Genomic DNA, 20,495 nt, shown 5'->3' with positions numbered 1-20,495 from the left:
TCCAGGGAGCAAGAAAAGGGGGTGGCAAGGAGGAAACATGGACTTTCTACTTTGCTGTTGTTGATTCCATGGCTGGCTTGTTACAGCGTGTGATGGCCTGCTAGCCCGCCTCTAGAACGGGGATAATGAGTCATTATTCTGCCAATAACAATGTGCATCTTTATTTAATTCTTCTCCTGGCACTGGCTGCCAGCAGGTGATGGAGATGGCCTGTTTTGGGTGACAGCAAGCGACTGCCAAGCATCTGGTGTGCCCGGGTGGATGGACACACACCAGCTAGGCGACAGCACCCAAAGGTCACCTCATCCATGGGCCTTTTGGGGAGGTGCTGGACAGGCAATCACCACCCCAGGGAGCTGGGCACAGTGTGCAGGGGCAGCCTTCCATTGCATTCACTTGCATGGAATTCAAAAGCAGTTTTATTGTATTGCCCCTCAAAAGGTAGGAGGCAAAATTACTTGCCCACAGGTTAGCCCAGGAGCCTGTGGCAAAGTCCAGCCTGCAGCTAGATTTGTGAAGGGAGACAGAGGAGGCAAGACCTTACTCTGACCTCACCCATAAGATGCCCTGAGACTTCAGGGGGAAAAGCTTGCTGCTACCTTGCAGGTAATTTGGTAAAGTAAATCTTGAGGTGAGCAAGTCAAATTGCTCACTTTGGTAGCTTTATGCTCGGATCCATCCTATCTTGTTAGTTCATGAGTTTCCCAGTTTATCTGATGCTGGGGGTGCACGGATGCTGCTGTGCTGTGCTCCACCAAGGGTACCTGCTCCATCCTGGTCCTGCCTGTATCTTGGCATCAGATCTCACTGGGCTGGCGTGCTGCACACAAACCATTACATGCAATAACAAGTAAAGCACTGCTTGAACCTTAGCACAAAGAAGTGAAAAAACAAAAACAATAAATGCATTTTCCACAAGGGCAGAGACAGCAGCCTTTGAATGGGAATTGCTGATCGGCTTATGACTCAGCTGGCTGCTCGCAGAGCACTTCAGTACATGCTCAACTTGGGACAGCAGCTGGGGCTCTGATGGATTTGTTAATTCCAAAGCCAAATGCACACCGAAATGCGTGGCTAAGGGTGTGGGATATGGTCAAGGTCTGTAGCACTGGTAGAGCATGGGGACATGTTGCCCACATTCCTCCTCATGATGTGGTCACCCCGCTGCAGGCAGCCCCTCAGGATGAGCTGGGATGCACAGTGGTGGATGAAGGGCACTGTGCTCTGTGTGGTGTGGGGTGCAACACGCAGGGCTTGTGGGATGTGTTTCACCACCCGGGTCAAGCCCTGCTTGTTGTAGTGGGAGGAGGGAACCGGCCCAGGCGCCAAAATGTCTGTGACTCTGCTTAGATCATACTTATAATGTTTTTCTGCATACGGATATACGTAAATAGAAAGGAACCATTCATCTCAGCTGGGAGGACTGGCAGCCTTTGGAGTCACCCTGTCCACTGATAGCCAGGCACCTTGTTTTTCACCCGGTCTTTGATTTCTGCCTTCCTCCCCCCACCAGCACTGTTCCCAGGGCATCATCCTCATGAAACAGCCTTTTGTTCATAGGTGCCCGAAGCCAACGTGCTTCTTTGACTGGCTGCTTCATTTCACGCCACACTCTTAACTGCTGGTTTCATCTTCCTGGTAGCGATTGTCTCAGATGAAGTTTCAGTATCACTGTTTCTCATCTGCGGCTTCAGAGTCCCATTTTCACCAGCCAGAAGCCAAAACCCTTGCACTTGCCTGACCTCTGCAATTACTGGCGGGACTCTTGCTCCATGGCGCTGCAGCCTCTGGCCATGGGGAAACTTTAGATAGGTTCATCCCATATGGATAAGCCACAGGGGGCCCAGGAACGGCACAGAGTTTGCTTTAAATGTCTGGCTCTTCCTGCAGTCTTATTCAGACTCGCTGCTGAGGCCTCACTTGCTATGAAGTAGTTTTGATTGCAGTGTCACTTGAATACTGCCTATGATGGCAAAGGGCCTGTCCTCACCTCTGGAGGGTCCACTTGTTTTCCACTGGTTTTTGCTTCTCAATCTAAAAGCCACTAGCCACTCTAGACTGCAAGTCTCCCATAGATCTTCCTGAGCAAGAGGCAAAGGAAAGCATTAAACACAACTATTTGGGGATTTCTCACCTCCAATGCGTATTTATGCAAAAGTTCATGCAAGTCTCTTGGAGCTGCTCAGGATATTCTGCCAGATGCACACCAGCTTTGGTTTTCATTAACCATGAACATCCATCTGACTTCAGCCAGCAGCTTTTAATAGCTCTGCAGCAAACCCCACACATTTGCCAATGCCTTCAGTGGTGTGAGGAGCCTGCAGCATTGTATATCTACCATCCTCTTAAAAGGTGAGGAGCAAAGAGTGTTAATACTTCCACAAGAGATCTGAGTGGCAAAATGGCAAGCCCAGCAAATGCCCATAATGCTGTTGCACCGAGTGGGTCTGGTTTTGATTTCAGCTATGCATTTCAGCTGAAGCACATGGGAGTCTGGGCTGGAACCCCCCGTTACATCATTGCTGCACCGTGGGTGTGATTAGTTCCAAATGTGAACTGTGAAGACCATCAAATTACCCACAAGCTAGTATCTGGGTGCAGTGCCACGGGAAGCCTGGCATCAGGTTCACTCCAAGCCCCCTGGAGATTCTGCAGCAATTAGGCCTGACATTTAAGATAACTGAGAGGCCCAGGACCTAACTGCCTTCCTAGAGGCTCTTCTCAGTCAGCTGTTTGTCCCCAAAGGGAAAGCTGCCCGATGAAGCAGCAGCACCCTGCAATGGGCTGGAGGCTCATGGTGCTGCTCACTGGCTCTGCTCAGGGCTGGAAGAGGGACAGACATCCAAACCAGAATCAGGGAAGCTAACCTGCTCTGACCATGGACTAGTTGTGTCAGTACAAGCTCCAGGAAACACAAGCTTGGAGGTCTGGCACTGGCTATGGCCATGCAATGGTTTACCCAGGACAAGAAGTATTCTCCTCTTTCCATTCATTCCCCTTTCCCAGCGTTGGGGGATTGATGGAACCGTGGTATTGAGGGGGAGGGAAAATCTGTTGCTCAGGTTTTCCCCTGTAGTAACCAGTGGCAGCTAAATAGATGGCTAATGTCCCACCAGGCCTTGTATTTCTCCTAGGAAACCCTGCCTTGGCTAACCACTTTAGCATGAACTGCAGGGAAGTGTTGATAGCAGAAGAAAACGAGATCACGCTAAAGCTATCATACTGTCCTTCTTGGTGAGAAGAATAAAACGTATTCCCATCTGTCACTCAGACAATTGTGCATGATCTGTTGAGCTCTTCCCATTGCTGTCATTATCAAGAGCTCAGCAGCCACATCAGCTTTGTCTTCAGTTTAAGTATTTTCTTGATTTACTTTCTCTGCAGTTTATTTATCAAGTGTAGACACTGTTCTTTGATAAATCCATGGATAACTGCTCTTTCTGGACTCCTATTTTCACCATTCAACACCTCACAGAAGTGGATCTCAACATACTTCAGGAAGCCTTGAAGGTATCAGTAGGCAGATTGGGTCTGATTCTGCAGTGCCTCGTGCTGTCCTTTGTAACTGCACAAAGCTTAAAGACCTCCAAAGCAATTCTAGGTGTAGGAAAGGAGAATCCAGTCTCATGGAATTGCAAATCCTGGCTGTTTTTCACCTGGATGCCAGTGAGCAACATGTCTCTAGAGTACAACTCTCACACAAAACAAGACACAAGAGGCCTGTGGCAGCCCCAGAAAACAGCAGTCCCAACTCCTAGTGCCTTGTATGAAGAGTGAGCCAGAGCACACCAAGCTAGCTTGGGTACCAGGCAGCTTGGGAAGATGATGGTATTTTTAGCACTGAGGATCTTCATTGCTGCTGTGTTGCCTGCCCAGGACAGGTGCCTCCACAGCAGCCAATCCTTCTTGTTTCTGAATAATCTCTCACATCCATCACCCAGTGGGCAAAAGAAAAACATGCTGCAGAAAGGATATGCCCCGATTAGGTTTTTCACCAGACATCAACTATTTTGTCCAGTATTTTTCAGATTAAATGCCAACTTCTCTGCTTTAGGACAGATAGCTGCAGGTCTGTGAAGCCAAAGACATGATTTACTCACTGGTGCCCCTCTCTCCCACTGATAGCGAAACAAGTTGGTGATGCTTTAACAGCTGGCCTTGGGGCTCAGAACACAACTAACAAAAATACCTGGCACGGTTGCAAGTCGTTCACCACACTGACAAACAGTTACCAGTCACTTTCTTCTGCCTTCCCTAGCTTAATCATATTGCAGACACCACTTGCAAACCACATCCTTCTGTTGCAGGATGACTTGTCTCCATCACTTGTGACACGTTCTCTGATTAGATGCATGAATGCCATATTTATCATGGGGAGAAGTCGCTGCAGAGGTGTGGAGGATCTCCAGTCTGCACAAAGGATGCTTTGCCCACCAGATGTGGGAGCTTACTCAAAGCACCAGGACCCCTTAGCCTTTAACTAAGCACTATCCTTAACCAATGATGGAATTCTTGGCTCACATGTTACTTGCATGGTAGCACATCACTGCTACTTCACTCAAAGGGAATCTCACAATCCTGTCAGGGAAGTAGAGGGAGAAATTCACTTCTCATAAACTGACTGTGAAGAGACAAATTCTCTGCCTCCCAACAGGAACGTGCCTATGCACAGCCCCCGTGTTAACACAGATTACAAATTGCAGAATGACACTGAGCATGGTTACCACCAGACATCTCTTCCTGAAATTCAATAGACATTGACATTTATATCCAGTCTTTGAGGTTTAGCATGCTTCAGCACAAATATACATTTAATAATACCGCAATACACTGGGTCTTATTGACTGTTATTGAGTCTCATTCCACTCACAGATGCACTTTTTTCCCGGACTGTCATGCTTGAAATAAGTTAAGCCAAGAGTGAATGATCTTTCAACAGAATAAGTAATATCCTTAAGGCCACATTCAGCATTATTTTCCTTACCTCCCTTGACCAAAGTGATATTTATAGAGAGGGTTACATTCTGCTCAGCAGTACATTAGTGGCAATGATATGTGACTCCAGTGATTGCAGCAGAGTGGCTCTGAACATATATTGACAAAACAGGGAGCGGGAATTTGGCCCAGCATTCTCAGAATAGGAGAACTGGGACTGGAGTTATGCCAGGGAAGAGTTTGGCCTATGTCGTTTCTGAAATGAGGGAGCCAAATAATACAAAAATGTAAGCTGATCTGTAGTCTGTTTATAAGAAAACCCTGATTTCCAGTGATTTAAAGAGCCCAGCTAGAGAAAGGTTAAGTTTCAAGAGCAATACAACATGACTAGAAGTTATTTCTCCCTGGTAAAGGACATTTTCATAGAAAAGAGGAGGAATAAAATTCTAGAGACATGACCTTGCTGTGAAAACACAATCTTTTTATGTTTTCCATCTCAGATCATGCTCCTGTTTTGTACAAAGACATTGCTCTGCCTATTGAAGTTATTTCTCTGCTTCTGTTGTCCAGCATTCCCCTGAATCTTCATCAATAAAAATGCTTCAGTGGCGATAGTAAACAGTCAGGTCTGCGTGCCTACGGCTCAGTTATACCAGACATATCTGGCAGTGAGCAGAGCGGATGCGATGACCCCTGTTATTATTCATTTATGTGCCTAAACAGGAGTCAGGTTCTGCCATTTCCAGCTCTGGGGCTCCAGCCCTGAGGCTGTGACTGATAAAGCTTCACCAGCAGAACAAGGTGCATTGCTTACAACCTGTTTTCCAGTTAGAATTAAACTTGGCTAGGGATGTGAAAGGTAACATGAAGGGATTCTATAGGTAGCAAATTAAAGACAGACTAGGGACAACGTAGGGCCCCTCAGGAAGCTCTCGGGAGAACTGGCTACCCTGGATTTGGAGAAGGCTGAGGTTCTTAATGACTTCTTTGCCTCAGTCTTCACTGGCAAAGGCTCTGACCACACCACCCAAGTCTTGGAAGGCAGACGCAGGGACTGTGAGAATGAAGACCTTGGGCCCACTGCAGGAGAGGAACTGGTTCGAGACCATCTTAAGAACCTGAACGTGCACAAGTCCATGGGACCTGATGAAATCCATCCGCAGGTCCTGAAGGAGCTGGCAAATGAAGTTGCTAAGCCACTTTCCATCATATTTGAAAAATCATGGCAGTCAGGTGACGTTCCCGATGACTGGAAAAAGGGAAATGTAACCCCCATTTTCAAGAAGGGGAAAATGGATGGCCTGGGGAATTACAGACCAGTCAGTCTCACCTCTGTGCCTGGCAAAATCTTGGAGCAGATTCTCCTGGAAGCTGTGCCTAAGGCACATGAAAATCAACGAGGTGCTTGGTGACAACCAGCATGGCTTCACTAAGGGGAAAACCCACCCAACCAATTTGGTGGCCTTCTATGATGGGGCTACAGAACTGATGGACAGGGGTAGAGCAGTTGATGTCATCTACCTGGACTTGTGCAAAGCATTTGACACTGTCCCACACGACATCCTTGTCTCTAAATTGGAGAGACATCAATTTGATGGATGGACCACTCAGTGGATAAAGAACTGGCTGGATGGCAGCACACAAAGAGTTGTGGTCAATGGCTCAATGTCCGGCTGGAGACCAGTAACAAGTGGTGTCCCTCAGGGATCGGTGTTGGGACTGGTCTTGTTCAACATCTTCATGGCTGACATGGACAGTGGGATTGAGTGCGCCCTCAGCAAGTTTGCCGATGACACCAAGCTGTGTGGTTTGCTTGATACACGGGAGGGAAGGAATGCCATCCCGAGGGACCTCGACACGCTTGTGAGGTGGGCTGATGCCAACCTCATGAAGTTTAACCAAGCCAAGTGCAAGCTCCTACACCTGGGTCAGAGAAATCCCAGGCACAGCTACAGGGTGGGCAGAGAAGAGATTCAGAGCAGCCCTGCGGAGAAGGACTTGGGGGTGTTGGTTGATGAGAAAATGAACATGAGGCGGCTTCAGCGTGTGCTCGCTGCCCAGAAAGCCAGCCGTGTCCTGGGCTGCATCAAAAGGAGGGTGACCAGCAGGTCGAAGGAGGTGATCCTGCCCCTCTACTCTGCTCTCCTGAGACCTCACCTGGAGTACTGTGTGCAGTTCTCATGTCCTTAACATAAGAAGGACATGGAACTGTTGGAACAAGTCCAGAGGAGGGCCACGAGGATGATCAGGGGACTGGAGCACCTCCTGTATGAAGACAGGCTGAGAGAGTTGGGGCTGTTCAGCCTGGAGAAGAGAAGGCTGTGTGTGGACATTATAGCAGCCTTCCAGTATCTGAAGGGGGGCTGTAAGAATGCTGGAGAGGGACTGTTCATTAGGGACTGTAGTGATAAGACAAGGGGTAATAGGTTGAAACTTAAACAGGGGCAGTTTAGATTGGATATAAGGAAGAAGTTCTTTATTGTAAGGCTGGTGAGGCACTGGAATGGGTTGCCCAAGGAAGTTGTGAATGCTCCATCCCTGGCAGTGTTCAAGGCCAGGTTGGACAGAGCCTTGGGTGACATGGTTTAGTGTGAGGTGTCCTTCCCCAAGGCAGGGGGGTTGGAACTTGATGATCTTAATGTCCTTTCCATCTCTAACTGTTCTATGATCTTTTCTATGATCTTTTCAATTTTTCCCCTTCCAGATGGACCCTCCCTTTCCCCTCTCCAAAGATTATAAATAGAGCTTATGCCTACTGCAAAGCCAGGCTGAAATAGGTCAGAGAGTCTTCAAAGGCAAATCTACATGCAGGAGTCATGCAGTTACATCTGGCAGCAGACAAACTGGCAGGCTAGAGGAGACGGGAGCAGAAAGGAGTCGGCTGATGTTGGTCCAGGGAAGCTGCTGCTCCTTTCCTCTTGCTCGGCAGTACCAGATGGCTGGGCCCATCCTGCGTGCTGTATTTTGGTATGTCACAGCGGGCACTGCCTGGCCATGAAGGAGGGAAGGAGACAGAAGTGCCAAGGTTGGTGGGTTGCATGGCTCCACACAGGCATGCTGTGCTGCTGGTTCAGTCAGCAATCTCCCCCTCAGGGGTCTTGCTTTAAGACTAAATCTCAACATTTGGAACCTCTCCTGTCCAAGGATATTCTTGGCATCTGGATGGCAATCGATGAAAGAAGAAACATGCCATGCAAACAAGCCTTCAGCACTTAGCTGATTTTGCCGGGGAAGATCCCATGTGCTAACTGCCTTCACTCACATGCCTAATTGCTTCTAAGTGTGGTACCTTCTGAGGAAATCCCATTTCACTAACACTCTGTTTTTTCAGGGTGTAACTGTCAGAAAAATAATGAAACAGGGTAAAACCATTTTTAAATCAAAAGAAGACAAGTCCATAACAGATGCAAATCTTTCAGCACTTCAGCTCTTCTTTGTCTAGAAACAAAGAATAAAACTCTGCCATAATTCAGCCTGATCTTCCAACATACTTATGTTCATATCTCAGGGTCTTCAATAGGAAATGGACCTAAATTATGTGCCATATCCCAAAAGCTGTTGAGTTTTGTATTTGCTTTTTGTATTTGAAAATAATGAAAGTCATAACATTGCCAGTGAATACAGGAAGCTAATTTCACTGATCAGCTCCATTCTTAATGTGGCATCCTGCCGTACCATGTGTTTCATTTGCAAAATATGAACAGACAAGTTCTGCTGCTTGAGACATTTCAGGATTTTTCAGCCAAAGACATTTGTGTGCTTCTCACTGGCTGGGCACAGAATGGAGCCACAGCAGTGCAAGGAAACAGGCAGCAAAACCCAGTTTCCAGTTCACCACCCCAGCCAGCAGGCATCTGAGCCAGCTACCTCCTGCTTGCTCTCTCTGGGCTCCTTGGCTTTTGAACTCATGGTATGCAGAGGAGGGCTCAACGTGTTTTTACACAGCCTGACCTGCAGTGGCTCGGTTGTACTCCTCAGCGATGTGTGATGTACCTGGGAGCCAAGGCACAAGCTCCCATGTCCCAGCCAAAGGTCAGCAGCATTCCTCTGTCTTCTGGAGGAAGTCTTGCCTCCTGGACCCATACCCACAGCACTGCAGGACACCAACATCTCACAGAGATGCCATAACCACAGCTTTGATGCAGGCACCCATGTTTAGGAGACGGATGAAACTTAAGGTGCATTCTTCACAGTGCCTCACACCATGGTTGCGTGGCCAGTGCCAAGACCCAGACTTGTCCCTGTTCCGCATGTCCATCCCATGAACTCCACCTCCAGCCCTGGAGGAGAGACACATTTCTGTCACCAAATATAGTCCTGCTGCTGTCGTTAAATCTGCTAGGTATGGCTATCTTCAACACTAATACGAATACATTGCAAGGGATTACTTGTAGTTCTCCTTTTGCAGAGAGTAAGACCAGGCTACCTTTGTCCTGCCTTTCAGATTCTTTTTCAATTAACGCATTTCCCTGCTGTATCACTCCCAGAAACTGTACAGGACAAAATACTTCCAAAGTTAACTCAAAGCATAGCTTATTTTTTTCCAGATGATCCCTATTTACAGGCTCACAGCATTGGCCAGTGTGGTCTCAGAAGGCTGAAGTAAACAACATGTTGAAATATATTTAGCGAATTACCATGCAAACCACAGCAGAACATAAAGAGAGAGGACAAGAGATTTCTTGGCTGGGTAGTGATTTAATCCTTTTTTGAGTTATTTAACTGTCAAAGAAATTAGATATTAAAAAGGCCTATTAGGCCAGTAAGCTCAGCTCCCCTGCGCCAGGCTGTAATTGTTTCTTATGATAAACATAATTTTGAGTGCTTTATCTAGTCAGGGTTTAAAGGCTGTAAATGAAAAGGCGTGTGCCCCCACCCTGGAGGAAGAATTCTACAAACTATCACATCTCCCTGTCTCCTGCAATTATCTGAACACTCATTTTGCAAATTAGGATGTGTAATCATAAGGATGGGAAGTCGTTTTGGAGTGTCAAAGCGTGCATAACATCACTCAGGGCACAAACTTTATCTGCTGCCCTTCCTTCCCCTAACAGTGCAATATAAATCCTGTGCAAATGAGAGCAAAACAGTGCAACAAACACCACGATAATGAAAGCAGGATTATCACTCGTTTGACGTAATAGCAATGGGCTGGATTTTTGGCCTGGAGAAACCACATTTATTTTCCTATGTATCCATGTTTGGGATGGCTTTACTGAATGATTCACGGGCTCTTGAAACATAAGGCATGTGACATGTGTCAACCACCTCATCTAACCACGCACGCAGCGCTTTATTGTGGCAGTCGGACAGGGAGAGTGGATACAGCTCCAGAGCTGGGTGCTCCGGCATGCCCTCCTTCCCCGCTTCTGGGCAAACCGTGAGGATCTTTTAATTTCATGCAGGATTTCTAGCAGCAATCCTGTCAGAACTCAGCTGCCCCCTCCTTTCCTCTCTCTGCGAGCTGCTGGAGGTCTATGAATCACAAACATATTCACTGCATAACGAGTTCGATTTTACAGCTCTTGATCTTGTCAGTCCAATCTTTTCAGGAAGCATCAAGCTTTTGCATTAATGTATGAACAACAAAAGCACTGCACACTTTGTGCAGTAGGTGCACAGCTTGGGAAGCATCATGTAGACATACCAAATGCTCCGATAGTGCCTGCACAGTACGTAGCAGCTAGACTGGCTTTGCCAGGACACAATGCAGAGCCAATACTGTACGGTTGATCTACATAGGTACTTCTTATTGCAAGAACAATCATAGAATCATAGAATGGTTTGGGCTGGAAAGGACCTTAAGACCACTAGATCATGATGCCCAAGGCCCTGTCCAGCCTGGCCTTGAACACTTCCAGGGATGGAGCATTCACAACTTCCTTGGACAACTTGTGCCATTGTCTCATGACCTTCATAATAAAGAACTTCTTCCTTACATCTTACCTGAATCTCCCCTGTTGTTAAGTTTTAACTTAGCACTCTGTGCGTGCTCTCTCATGGATTGGTTGTGTAGGGGACGGTTGCTGGATGTAATGATTCTTTAGTATGGGGATGATGGGGCACTGCCCCATCCCTGGTGGACAGATGCAATTGTGTCCCCATCTTAACCTTCTCTTCAGGAAATTCCAGGCAGAAATACTGGATCCCCAGCAGGGGTTCAGAGCTGGTATCAGTGTTAAACCGTGGTATAAGTGCTCATTCTGGGATGGAGCAGCTTGACGTTTGGATGAGCTATGGTTCTTAGTCAATCTGTTTGAACCATGTTAGCTTGAAGGCTAACATGGCATAAGGGACTGGGAAAACTTTGGCCTTCTAGCAAAGGCTGTCACATCTCATCCACTCCTACAGCAAGGGCAGCAGTCCACACCTGGCTGCAATGTGCCTGCCAAAAAGGCATCTGATGATTTCAGGAGGCAGAGAAATCCGTACTTCCTTTGGAAGTTTGCTCCTGTCTTGTTTCATCATAGCGTTTGGTTTTCAGACTTTGCAAAAGTTATGATCATTGATGATAAAAATCTGTCTAAAGCCATACCACTTGTGCAACTCTACCTTGGCAGGTCAGTAATCTCTCTGGAAGGATGTGATGGTCTCAAGCCAGTATGCTCCGTGTCATCAAGAAAACAGAGGTCTCCACCTTTCCCACACATGGCAATGACTCGCAGCCTCTCCAGGTGACCTCAACAGACTGGTTGGGTTTATAAAACTGACAACCTTCTTTGAGTTTCCAGGCAGGTCAAGATGCCAGGCTGCTTGTAACTCATTTACCTCGTTTCCAGGTTTCTGCTTTCCTGTACGACTCAGTAACTGGGCAAAACCTGAAAGAAATCCATAGCAGTGGATGGAGAGTGAGGTGCCGTTGGATCATAAAAGCTGTCAGACAATTGTGAAGGGAGCACTGAATGTTTTTTGCAATATTTCTTCTGAGAAATCAGTTTACAAGGAGAACTTCCAAGAATATGAATACATTCACAAAGAAGCCAGCTTGCACAAAGAGAGGCTTTTACTCTGCAGAGCTTCTGCATATGTTTAACTCAAAATGGAACAAGCGAAGTTCTTATAATCTACACATTACACACTAATTACCTAGTACTGGATAAGCACTGCATCTAGCCCTATTAGGTCAACTTCTGATCTCTATTAGGCATCAAAACTCTTTATAAAAAGAAAATGCAGCGAAAAAAAAACAAACTTCAGAAAATATATCCAAGAGAATTCCTGTTGGGTGCAGGAAAGGATTACAGGCAACTTCCATTTGAGGTATTGTTTCCAAAACCAATGAAACACTTTCAAAGTTTATGCTTCTCTTGACATTTCTCAGCTACTAAAGCACTGAAAGGCAAGACTGGGAGCCACAAAGGTACTTAAGCGCTTATGGTTTAAGTGAGGGTTAGTCAACCAAATACTTCAAGCATCTGGGCATACACATCCCACCCCTTGCACAAGAGGTTTGTGGCAGAACAGAGAGCAGATATCAAATTTCTCCAATTTTCAGCCCAACTTTCACACTTGGGAAATGGGAAATTTTCCTTGGTTTAATGGGCTCTGCTAAAGGTCTGAAGTTGTCACTCAAGGCAGAAATCATTTCAGTGCAGAGAAAAGGGATCCAATCCCATTTCTGAGGATGCCCAGTCATGTGTTCTTGCCACTGTGGAAATAAAAATAAATTAATGGATGCAGTTATTGAAATCTGAGTGTTCGCCAATGTCCCAGTGTTAAATATTAAGAATAGCTGAGTCAGAATCATTCTCCAACCTGTGTTTCAGACTTGCCTGCTACCATCCTTGCCAATGGATTTGAGTTTTGAAGCAGGCACTTTGACAGTAAATGACTCAAAGTGATGCTTCTTGTACTGAAAAGTCAACTCTCCATTGCTTGTGGCTATAACTGATCCTATTCTGCTTCTTTCAAAACTTATTTCAGATAACATTATCACAGAGTTCAGCAAGAAATAAAAAGCCATTTACATCATTCATATTGTTTACTTACATCTTTACATGTGTGGCACTTGAGTACGTGGTTTAGCGGTGGACTTGGCAGTGCTGGGTTAACAGTTGGACTTGATAATCGTAAAGGTCTTTTGCCAACCTAAACAGTTCTATGATTTTAGCATTACATTCAAATTAAGTGATGGAAACCAACTTGTTTGGCTCCCCTTTGTCACTCAGTTTAAAAGCACCATGCTGCAGCACATGGGATTCAGACTTGGCATAGCAAATACCTACACTCAAGCAAACTGCTTTCTCACATTGGGATGCCATTTCTATGACACTGCTTGGAAAAAGAAACCCACTTCCATTTATTCCTCTCCAAGCATTTTGCATGGCAGCCTGTGACTGCAACATTTGGACGCATTCCACACTGAATTGACTGGCAACAACAGAGTTCATAGAGCGCCTGTCTGCTGAAGGCAGCTCCACCTGAGGAAAAGATCCCTTTGGAAACGGGTGGAAGGGGAAGGATGGAGGAGGATTTTGCTGTCATGGAAGAGGAAGGATGGAGGATGATTTGCTGTGGATGGAAGGGGAAGAATGGAGAGGGGTGTTTCTGTGGATGGGGTTCTACTTACAGTGGCAAAGCCTGATCAGAGGAGTTTTTCAGCAGTTCGCAATCAGATCTAGGTACAATCAGTCTCCTTTAAGAGATGTAAATCACTAATTGCATTGTGCCCTTTTTAGGCAGCCAGTTGACTAAATTACACAACACTTCATTCTGCAGAAAGTATTCTCAGGCAAAGCAGATGACGGTTCTCAAGCAGCTGATTTACAAGTGCTTTGCCAGGAGAAACCTTGGAAACAATGTATGTAACATCCCAAATCTGCTCGGAAATTTCATAGGGCTATAGTATTGTTTCCATAACGAAATCAAATCCATCTATGCCATCATCTTTCAAGACAGGAATTATATAATGGTCGATATTTAATAAAGTTTTATGTCAGTGGGACTACATGTTAAAGCTCATTACAGACGTATTTAAAACCTAAAGCTGAAGAGCACACAAACAAGGAAAACTTTGGCGATGCCATGATGTAAAGGAGAGGTTTATACCCCAGCTATCTCAGGCTGCAGATTATAGATTTGCCTCTGTCCTAATTACACACTCCATCTCCGTGCATTAGCATGGAGCCTAGAAAACCTGACTCATCATTTCTAACAATCCCGGCTTCCCGAGGCAAACACACACATGCGTGCTCCCATCGTTCCCCTAAAGCAAATACCTAATGCTGCTCTGCCTGGCAGCACAGCAGTCTTGTCCTTGCATGCGCGGCCTGCCGCCTCAGAGCGGGCACTGCTGCACAGAGCAGCTCGGCCTCCACACAGGCAGACCCCCGCCCCGGACTCCTTCGGCCACGGTTAACGGACCAGCTGCTGTAGGAAGGGGCACCGAGGGCCTAGCGGGCCTGCACTCAGCACACCGGTAACCCCGGGTCCGTACCCTAACACTTGGGCCTCCGGGGATGGCTCCGCAACGGAGCAGCCCCGAGCGGAACCGCGGTCACAGCCGAAGCTGGCCGCACAGCACCCACCCCGCTCCGGCCCGCCTGCCCGCCGCTCCCTCACAGCCCGCCGCGCCGGGGGCGGGGCCTGCTGCGCCTCATTTGCATACGACACACCCCAGCCGCGCTCCCCGGCACCATGAACCGCCTCGGCTCCGGCCCCGTGGGCAGCGCCACTGCCGCCTCCGCCGCCGGCCAGTACCGGGTGTGCGGCATTTGCCGGAAGGTGCCGAGACAGGTACCGAGGGGGGGGGGGGGGGTCGCTGTGAGGTGGTGGGAGCTGAGGGCCTGCGAGAGACGAGGGGGGAAAGACTTGGAGCAGGGCGATGGGGCAGAGACTTGGGGGGGTGGGGTTTGCCAGGAGAAGTGGGCCATAGGGCAGCAGTGGGGCGGGGGGATGGAGGGGAGTGGGGTGGGGGCTGTGGGGCACCGGCGGCAGTGTGTGGGGCAGCCGGAGCAGTGTGTGGGGATCTGGGGGGCATTCCCTGAGGTGGGTGCCGGGGGTGTGGGGTGTGGGGCAGGAGGGATGCGGCCCCAGCGGTGCCGGGGGGTGCTAGGTCCCGCACCCCCATTGCCTTCCCCCCATCGGGGCAGGTGTCACCTGCCCCTGCACAGGGCTGCCTCCCCACCTTCCGGAGGGTTTAGGGGTGCTTGGCCTCCCCTATGGCATGGGGGGGTTGAGTTGGGGCTCAGCCGCTCTTGGAAAGTTTATCCACGTACTTAACCGGCAGAATTCACTGCAATCCCCGTCCGGTCTTGGCGGGGGGCGTTAAAGACATAGAAAATCAGAGCTTTAAGGACATAGAAAAAGCCCCCAAAAGCCCCTACCCGCCTCCCCAACCCCTTAACCCCTACCCCTGCAGTGTCCAGCCGCCCCTTTGCTGAACCCTGGGTGCTTCAGAAGAAGGGTAATCCCTTTACCACCTCCTCCCGACATCTGCTTAACGGGGAGCATGAGTTGAGGTGCTTTTTGTTTGTCCAGCGCAAATGAATTAAAATTGCTGAGCTGTGCAAACGCGCCGAGCCAGCCCGAGCGCCCGGGATGAACGCGGTGCCGTCCGGGGGTTTGGTTTAATTCAATCTCTTCCCCATACATTCAGCTCCAGGTTGGTTCTTGCAAGTGCTAAGAAAAGCCTGTAAGTCAATGAGCTCAAATATTTGCGCTCTTTGTCCAAAAACTGTTTTTCTTCCTCTGTGGGTCAGGCCAAGTGCCAATCAAAGTTGTTTTTCAAGCCTCTCTTCCCTGCAGTAGGACTGCTTTTTTTTTTTTTTTTCCCTTCTTCTTAAGGGTTTGTTTTTTTGGAAAGGAGGTGTGTGTTGAGGAGAGGGGGGAGGAGAAACACTGAAAAAATCATTCGGGGGAGAAGCAGATCCTAAAAAATCGTGTTTTTCCAATATTTTAATGGCAACAAAATCTTATTAAATGTGCATGCTTGGTATGTGCAGTTATTTTTTCCATAAACTCTTGGATCATGTTACAGTTGATACTTGGTGCTCAGCTCTTAGCTCAGCTTGCGAGAAATGGAATGGATCAGAGAAGCCCACATCAGCAGAGTCTGATTTTTAACCATTTCGTTGCAGGATCAAATCCCTCCTTGGCTTTAACTTGCTGCTGTTACTGCTTTAAGAAAAACAAGTACTTAAAAGAGAGAAGTTCTGCGGGGTTAAAGCCTGAAACAGCTTCAGACTTGACATATTTCTAAAGACATACAAATTAACCGGTGCCAAATATGTCTGTGGAGAAAGCAGGGAGGGAGCTTGCTTTGTTCTGCCAAATAATCAAAAACGTTTTGTTGACAAATAAAGTGGTGCTTGGCAGCGCTTGCAGATCTAAAATTACATTTAAATCATTGGATTTTTTTTTGAAGCCATAGCCTCATCCTGCTGGGTAGGACTTCTTTGTATACCTCGTTAATATCAGGGAGCGTGGGGGGGAGCAACAGCACAGCAGGGCTAGATGTTGCTTTTCTGGTAACAGGAAACTCACCAGATTAGGTTTATTTTTTACTTTATTCTTTCTTTTTTTAATCATTTTGTGGGAGGGTGATGGTAAAACGTAAGTACCCGGCTGGGTCTCTTGGGGCAGGCAGCTCAGCACTGTCCTGCTTTGTCTGTGGTTATTTCAAGTACTTTCATCGCAAAACTGGGGAGAGAAAAGAAGAAACTGAGTGACAGCCCATGAAACCCACTTGAAATATGGGTGTTCTGTGGTTGGGCTCGGACATCATTGCATCTGTGTCTTAGGCTGGACAATAAACACAAGTACAAAGCTTCTGACTACATCTGTAATTATTTAAAAGCTGGTGTAATAAAAATTAACCTTTTGCACTTCATTGGCAAGGATGCAAGTAGAAAACAGGGAAAAAAAGGCTTGGTGGAAGTGAGATGCAAATTTGACCTGAGTCTCAGAGTAATAATCTTCAGCTAAGTGCTGCCTCATCTGTTCTTTTGATGGTGTTGGGGTTTTTTTAATGCTCATGTGATAATATACTGGAAAAATGATTGGTCTTAAAACATGTTGAATCTCTTCTGCCCTCCTCAGTCTTGAGTCTTTACTTGATGCCACTTGAGCACTCACAGCTTAGGTAGTGCTGTTGTCAGAATTAGAAGGGAGAAAGGGAGCTTTCTACTCAGTGGGATGTAATGAAATCTGAAATAGCCTAGCAGGTTTTGGATTCTCATAGGTGAAGGAAAGTTTCTCTTTCAACAGGGAAACAGGAAAGTCTAGGTGCAATGCTTTAGGTTTCAGCTAATCTCAAATTAATCCAAGATGTGTTTTAATATATGAAGTTCTATTAGGATAGTGCTAGAAACTTGCTACAGATCCATGGGCTAAATTTGCCTATGAGGAAGGTTTTTCGTATTAAACCTAACCGGAAATCATATCTTTTTATTGTTATGAGACACTTTAAATAACCAGATCTACTTGCAGAACAATTGCTGCTAATCAGAAGTGCTTAGGCATAGACAGGACAGCTATATCGTTATTTGATTTGGGGAAAAAAAAAAGGAGACAAACAGTAATAGGTGATGCTGGTTTGGCTTTGGTGAATGAGCTTGTTGAACAGAGAGCCGAGGCTAATACTTTGGCTCAGCTTAACATAAATGGAAGAATGAGCAAAATAAGATGAGTAGCTCTGGTTCATGGGATTGATGGGCAGGCTTTGTAACAAAAGTGTGGCATATCAGTGGGAAAAGTGCTTAAAATGGCATAGGAGTGCCGTAGCCAAGTCTTTCCTAGAGGTGACTGAGACTTGCTGCCATTGCAGTAACCAGGACAGCATCCAGCTCTCATGTTTGAAAATGCAACGTCTAGGGGAGTCTCTGGGCAGGGAGCTATGGGGTATAAATCTGGAGGGGGTCTGGAGCCTGATGGAAACCCTGGAATCTCCTGCCTAAACAGAATCAATAGCCCTAGTAAGCAAGAAGAGAATATATAGGAAGGGCTCAGTATTTCTTTGGACAAATAACTGCTTCAGGAAGGCTTTCAGGAATAAGCAAAAAGTCTTCAGGGGATGGAAAAATCCTGATATGTCAGGAAATGTAGGAACAGGGAGAGTTTGCCAACTGTTCAAGCTTAGCTGCAAATTGCAAAGCATGTGAAGTAAAAGGTTCTTTTACATGTACATACAAGTTGGTAGGATAGAAAAGAAAATGAGTATAAACATCCTGGTTCCAGGATTAAATATTTGGTTTGTGTTAGGTTTCAGTGAGGGAGATACATGGGCAATGAGAAAATGGGTGATGAGGGAGTGTCGTTTATGAGGCTCCATTGCTGTTAGCAAGGTGGAAATGAACCCGACTTAGCTGACCCTTCTAGCTTGAGCCAGTCTGTGTGCTGGAGTCCTGGATAAAGTTCTGTGAAATTCAGGATATGTTCCCATTTCTCATAGACATACCCAATCAGGGTGATCCTGTGAGAGGGAAATAGCCATCAACATGATGGGTAGAATTAATCAGTGCTCCTCACCACCCTGAGTTACTGAAGCAAATTTTGGTGGAAAAGCATACAGATATAAGAATCATAAAATCCCAGACTGGTTTGGATTGAAGGGACCTTAAAGCTTATTCAGTTCCAACCCCCTGCCACGGGCAGGGACACCTTCCATTAGAGCAGGTTTCTCCAAGCCCTGTCCAGCCTGGCCTTGAACACTGCCAGGGATGGGGCAGCCACAGCTTCTCTGGGCACCCTGTGCCAGAGCCTCACCACCTCACAAAGAAGAATTTTAGTGTATATCTAATCTAAATCTCTCCTCTTCCAGTTTAAAGCTGTTCTCCCTTGTCCTGTCACTACATGTCCTTGTGAAAAGCCCCTCTATAGGTTTCTTGTTGGCCCCTTTAGGCACTGGAAGCTGCTCTGAGGTCTCCCCAGAGGCTTCCCTTCACCAGGCTGAGCAAGCCCAACTCTCTCAGCCTGTCTCCAGAGCAGAGCTGCTCCAGCCTCTGATCATCGTTCTGGCCTCCTCTGGACTTGCTCCAAGAGCTCCACGTCCCTCTTGCATTGTTGGCCCCAGAGCTGGATGCAGCACCGCAGGTGGGGTCTCACCAGGGAAGAGTAAAGGGGGAGAATCAGCTCCTTCGAAAGTGAAAAAATGTGCATGACATGATACCTCCAGAAATAGGTCACACTGGTCTGATGTACTACTCTGCTGTTGGTAAGACGTCTGCTGGAGTGTCCTGCTCTGGAAGCTTTGTATGGACTAAAGCTAGACTTTGTTAATTAAACATCTAACTTAATGTCAAAGGTTGAAGTCCTTGCTGCACTAGCAAGTCAGGTCAAATTAAACTTTGGGATTTACTAACACAAAATGGTCCAAATACAAAAAAAGTTTAAGTGGGTTTGAAAAGTATTTGGGCAAATTCGTAACAGCAAAAATCAAACAAGATCTGTCAATAGGAAAGAGCAACACTTTCCAGTATAGTGCCTGTATGCCTTCCTAGTTGTTACATGTCTGCTATTGTCCCCTGGCAGTGACAGGTTACTGGGCAATAGGGACCTTTGATCTAACGCATTTTGTCTATTTTTCTGTTCCTGATAATTGTAGAGGAGTGACTGGGAAGTGATGGGACTGGTGATGGTAGTGGGCCATGCTGAGAGGGGAAGTCACAGTGCTGAGAGAAGACTACCAGTGGATTTTCAGAGGATCACATGAAGCTAACCTGGTTTAAAACTGCCTCAAATCACAATGAGAGCATGACTGTTTCTAGAAGACATACACATAGCAGAAGGGGTAAATGTTGTTGGCTCAAGGAGAGGAACATCTCACAGTTGGGAGACCTCAAGCGCTGGTGTAGTTAGAAGTGGGGTGAAATGCAGTGGTATGAAGTGTAAGAGTTATAGGCTTGGCTGTTTGTTACTCATAACTTTTAATAAGAGCAGCTCCCTGGAAGAGGTAGAAGGATGTCAGTGTGCAGGAGGACCAGCAGCTTACTTTCACCCTGCTGGGCAGTGCTGGTGGGGAGGAGGGAAACCAGGAAGGAGGGACCCTAATTAAACAGGCTTAGAGGTGAGCTGAGAGAAAGGGAGTACTGATTTTGCAGGAGGAGACTAAGAGAGTTTGTTTTTTTAATCCAGCAGAAACAAAGACTGAGAGGGGATATGATCCCTGTCTATAAATACATCTGATGGTAAGAGTCAGTGGGGAGAAATTAGCTCAAGAGTAAATGGATATAAAATGTTCATAAATACATTTAGGCTGGAAAATTGAAGTGTCCATAGGTGTGAGGTTCTGGAAGAGCTTGTTCTAGTTCTGGTGCTGTCAAAAAAAGCACCTACTTTTAAGACAGAAGAATGGGCAAGTGGCCTTAAATGATGCAGTGCTTACAATAGCACTAACCTGAGCTCAGGAGTTGAGGTCATACCCAAAAAAAAAACCAAAAAAAACTACACACTTTCATTCATTTTATTGTTCTGTGTGGGTGAGTAAGAAAATAACCCAAAAGTGAACCAAAAATAGTCTAATGTCATGTCTCATAAGCCCATGTAAGCTAAAATATGTGTCACCATGAGTCATGAAGGTGCATGGAGATGCTGTTACCTGTTCTGTAGAAATCAAGAGGCCC

At 46.7% G+C, this 20,495-nt stretch overlaps 1 protein-coding gene and 1 long non-coding RNA gene across 3 annotated transcripts in view; one reads left to right on the top strand and one right to left on the bottom strand.

The window, feature by feature from the left end:
* Positions 1-7,378: 7,378 nt before the first annotated feature.
* On the bottom strand, positions 7,379-14,433 carry LOC134174401 (uncharacterized). Its single transcript, XR_009968629.1, has 3 exons — positions 13,505-14,433; positions 8,148-9,215; positions 7,379-7,919 (listed from the first exon to the last, which is right to left on the bottom strand). It is a non-coding gene; the product is annotated as an uncharacterized LOC134174401 (long non-coding RNA).
* A 126-nt stretch (positions 14,434-14,559) lies between these two features.
* The window catches only part of SESN3 (sestrin 3), a 43,647-nt gene continuing 37,711 nt past the window's right edge, over positions 14,560-20,495 (top strand). For both annotated transcript variants that reach the window (XM_062639340.1, XM_062639339.1), the window contains exon 1: positions 14,560-14,670. In XM_062639340.1, the coding sequence (XP_062495324.1) occupies positions 14,572-14,670 (99 nt within the window). In that variant the 5' untranslated portion in view covers positions 14,560-14,571. The remainder of the gene's footprint in view (positions 14,671-20,495) is intronic.

This window comes from Pezoporus occidentalis, unplaced genomic scaffold (genome assembly GCF_034315485.1).
Source record: "Pezoporus occidentalis ecotype Australia unplaced genomic scaffold, CSIRO_AGI_Poc_V1 ctg6, whole genome shotgun sequence".
In the NCBI taxonomy this organism is placed as follows: Eukaryota; Metazoa; Chordata; class Aves; order Psittaciformes; family Psittacidae; genus Pezoporus; species Pezoporus occidentalis.
This window is presented reverse-complemented; position numbering and strand designations above follow the sequence as displayed.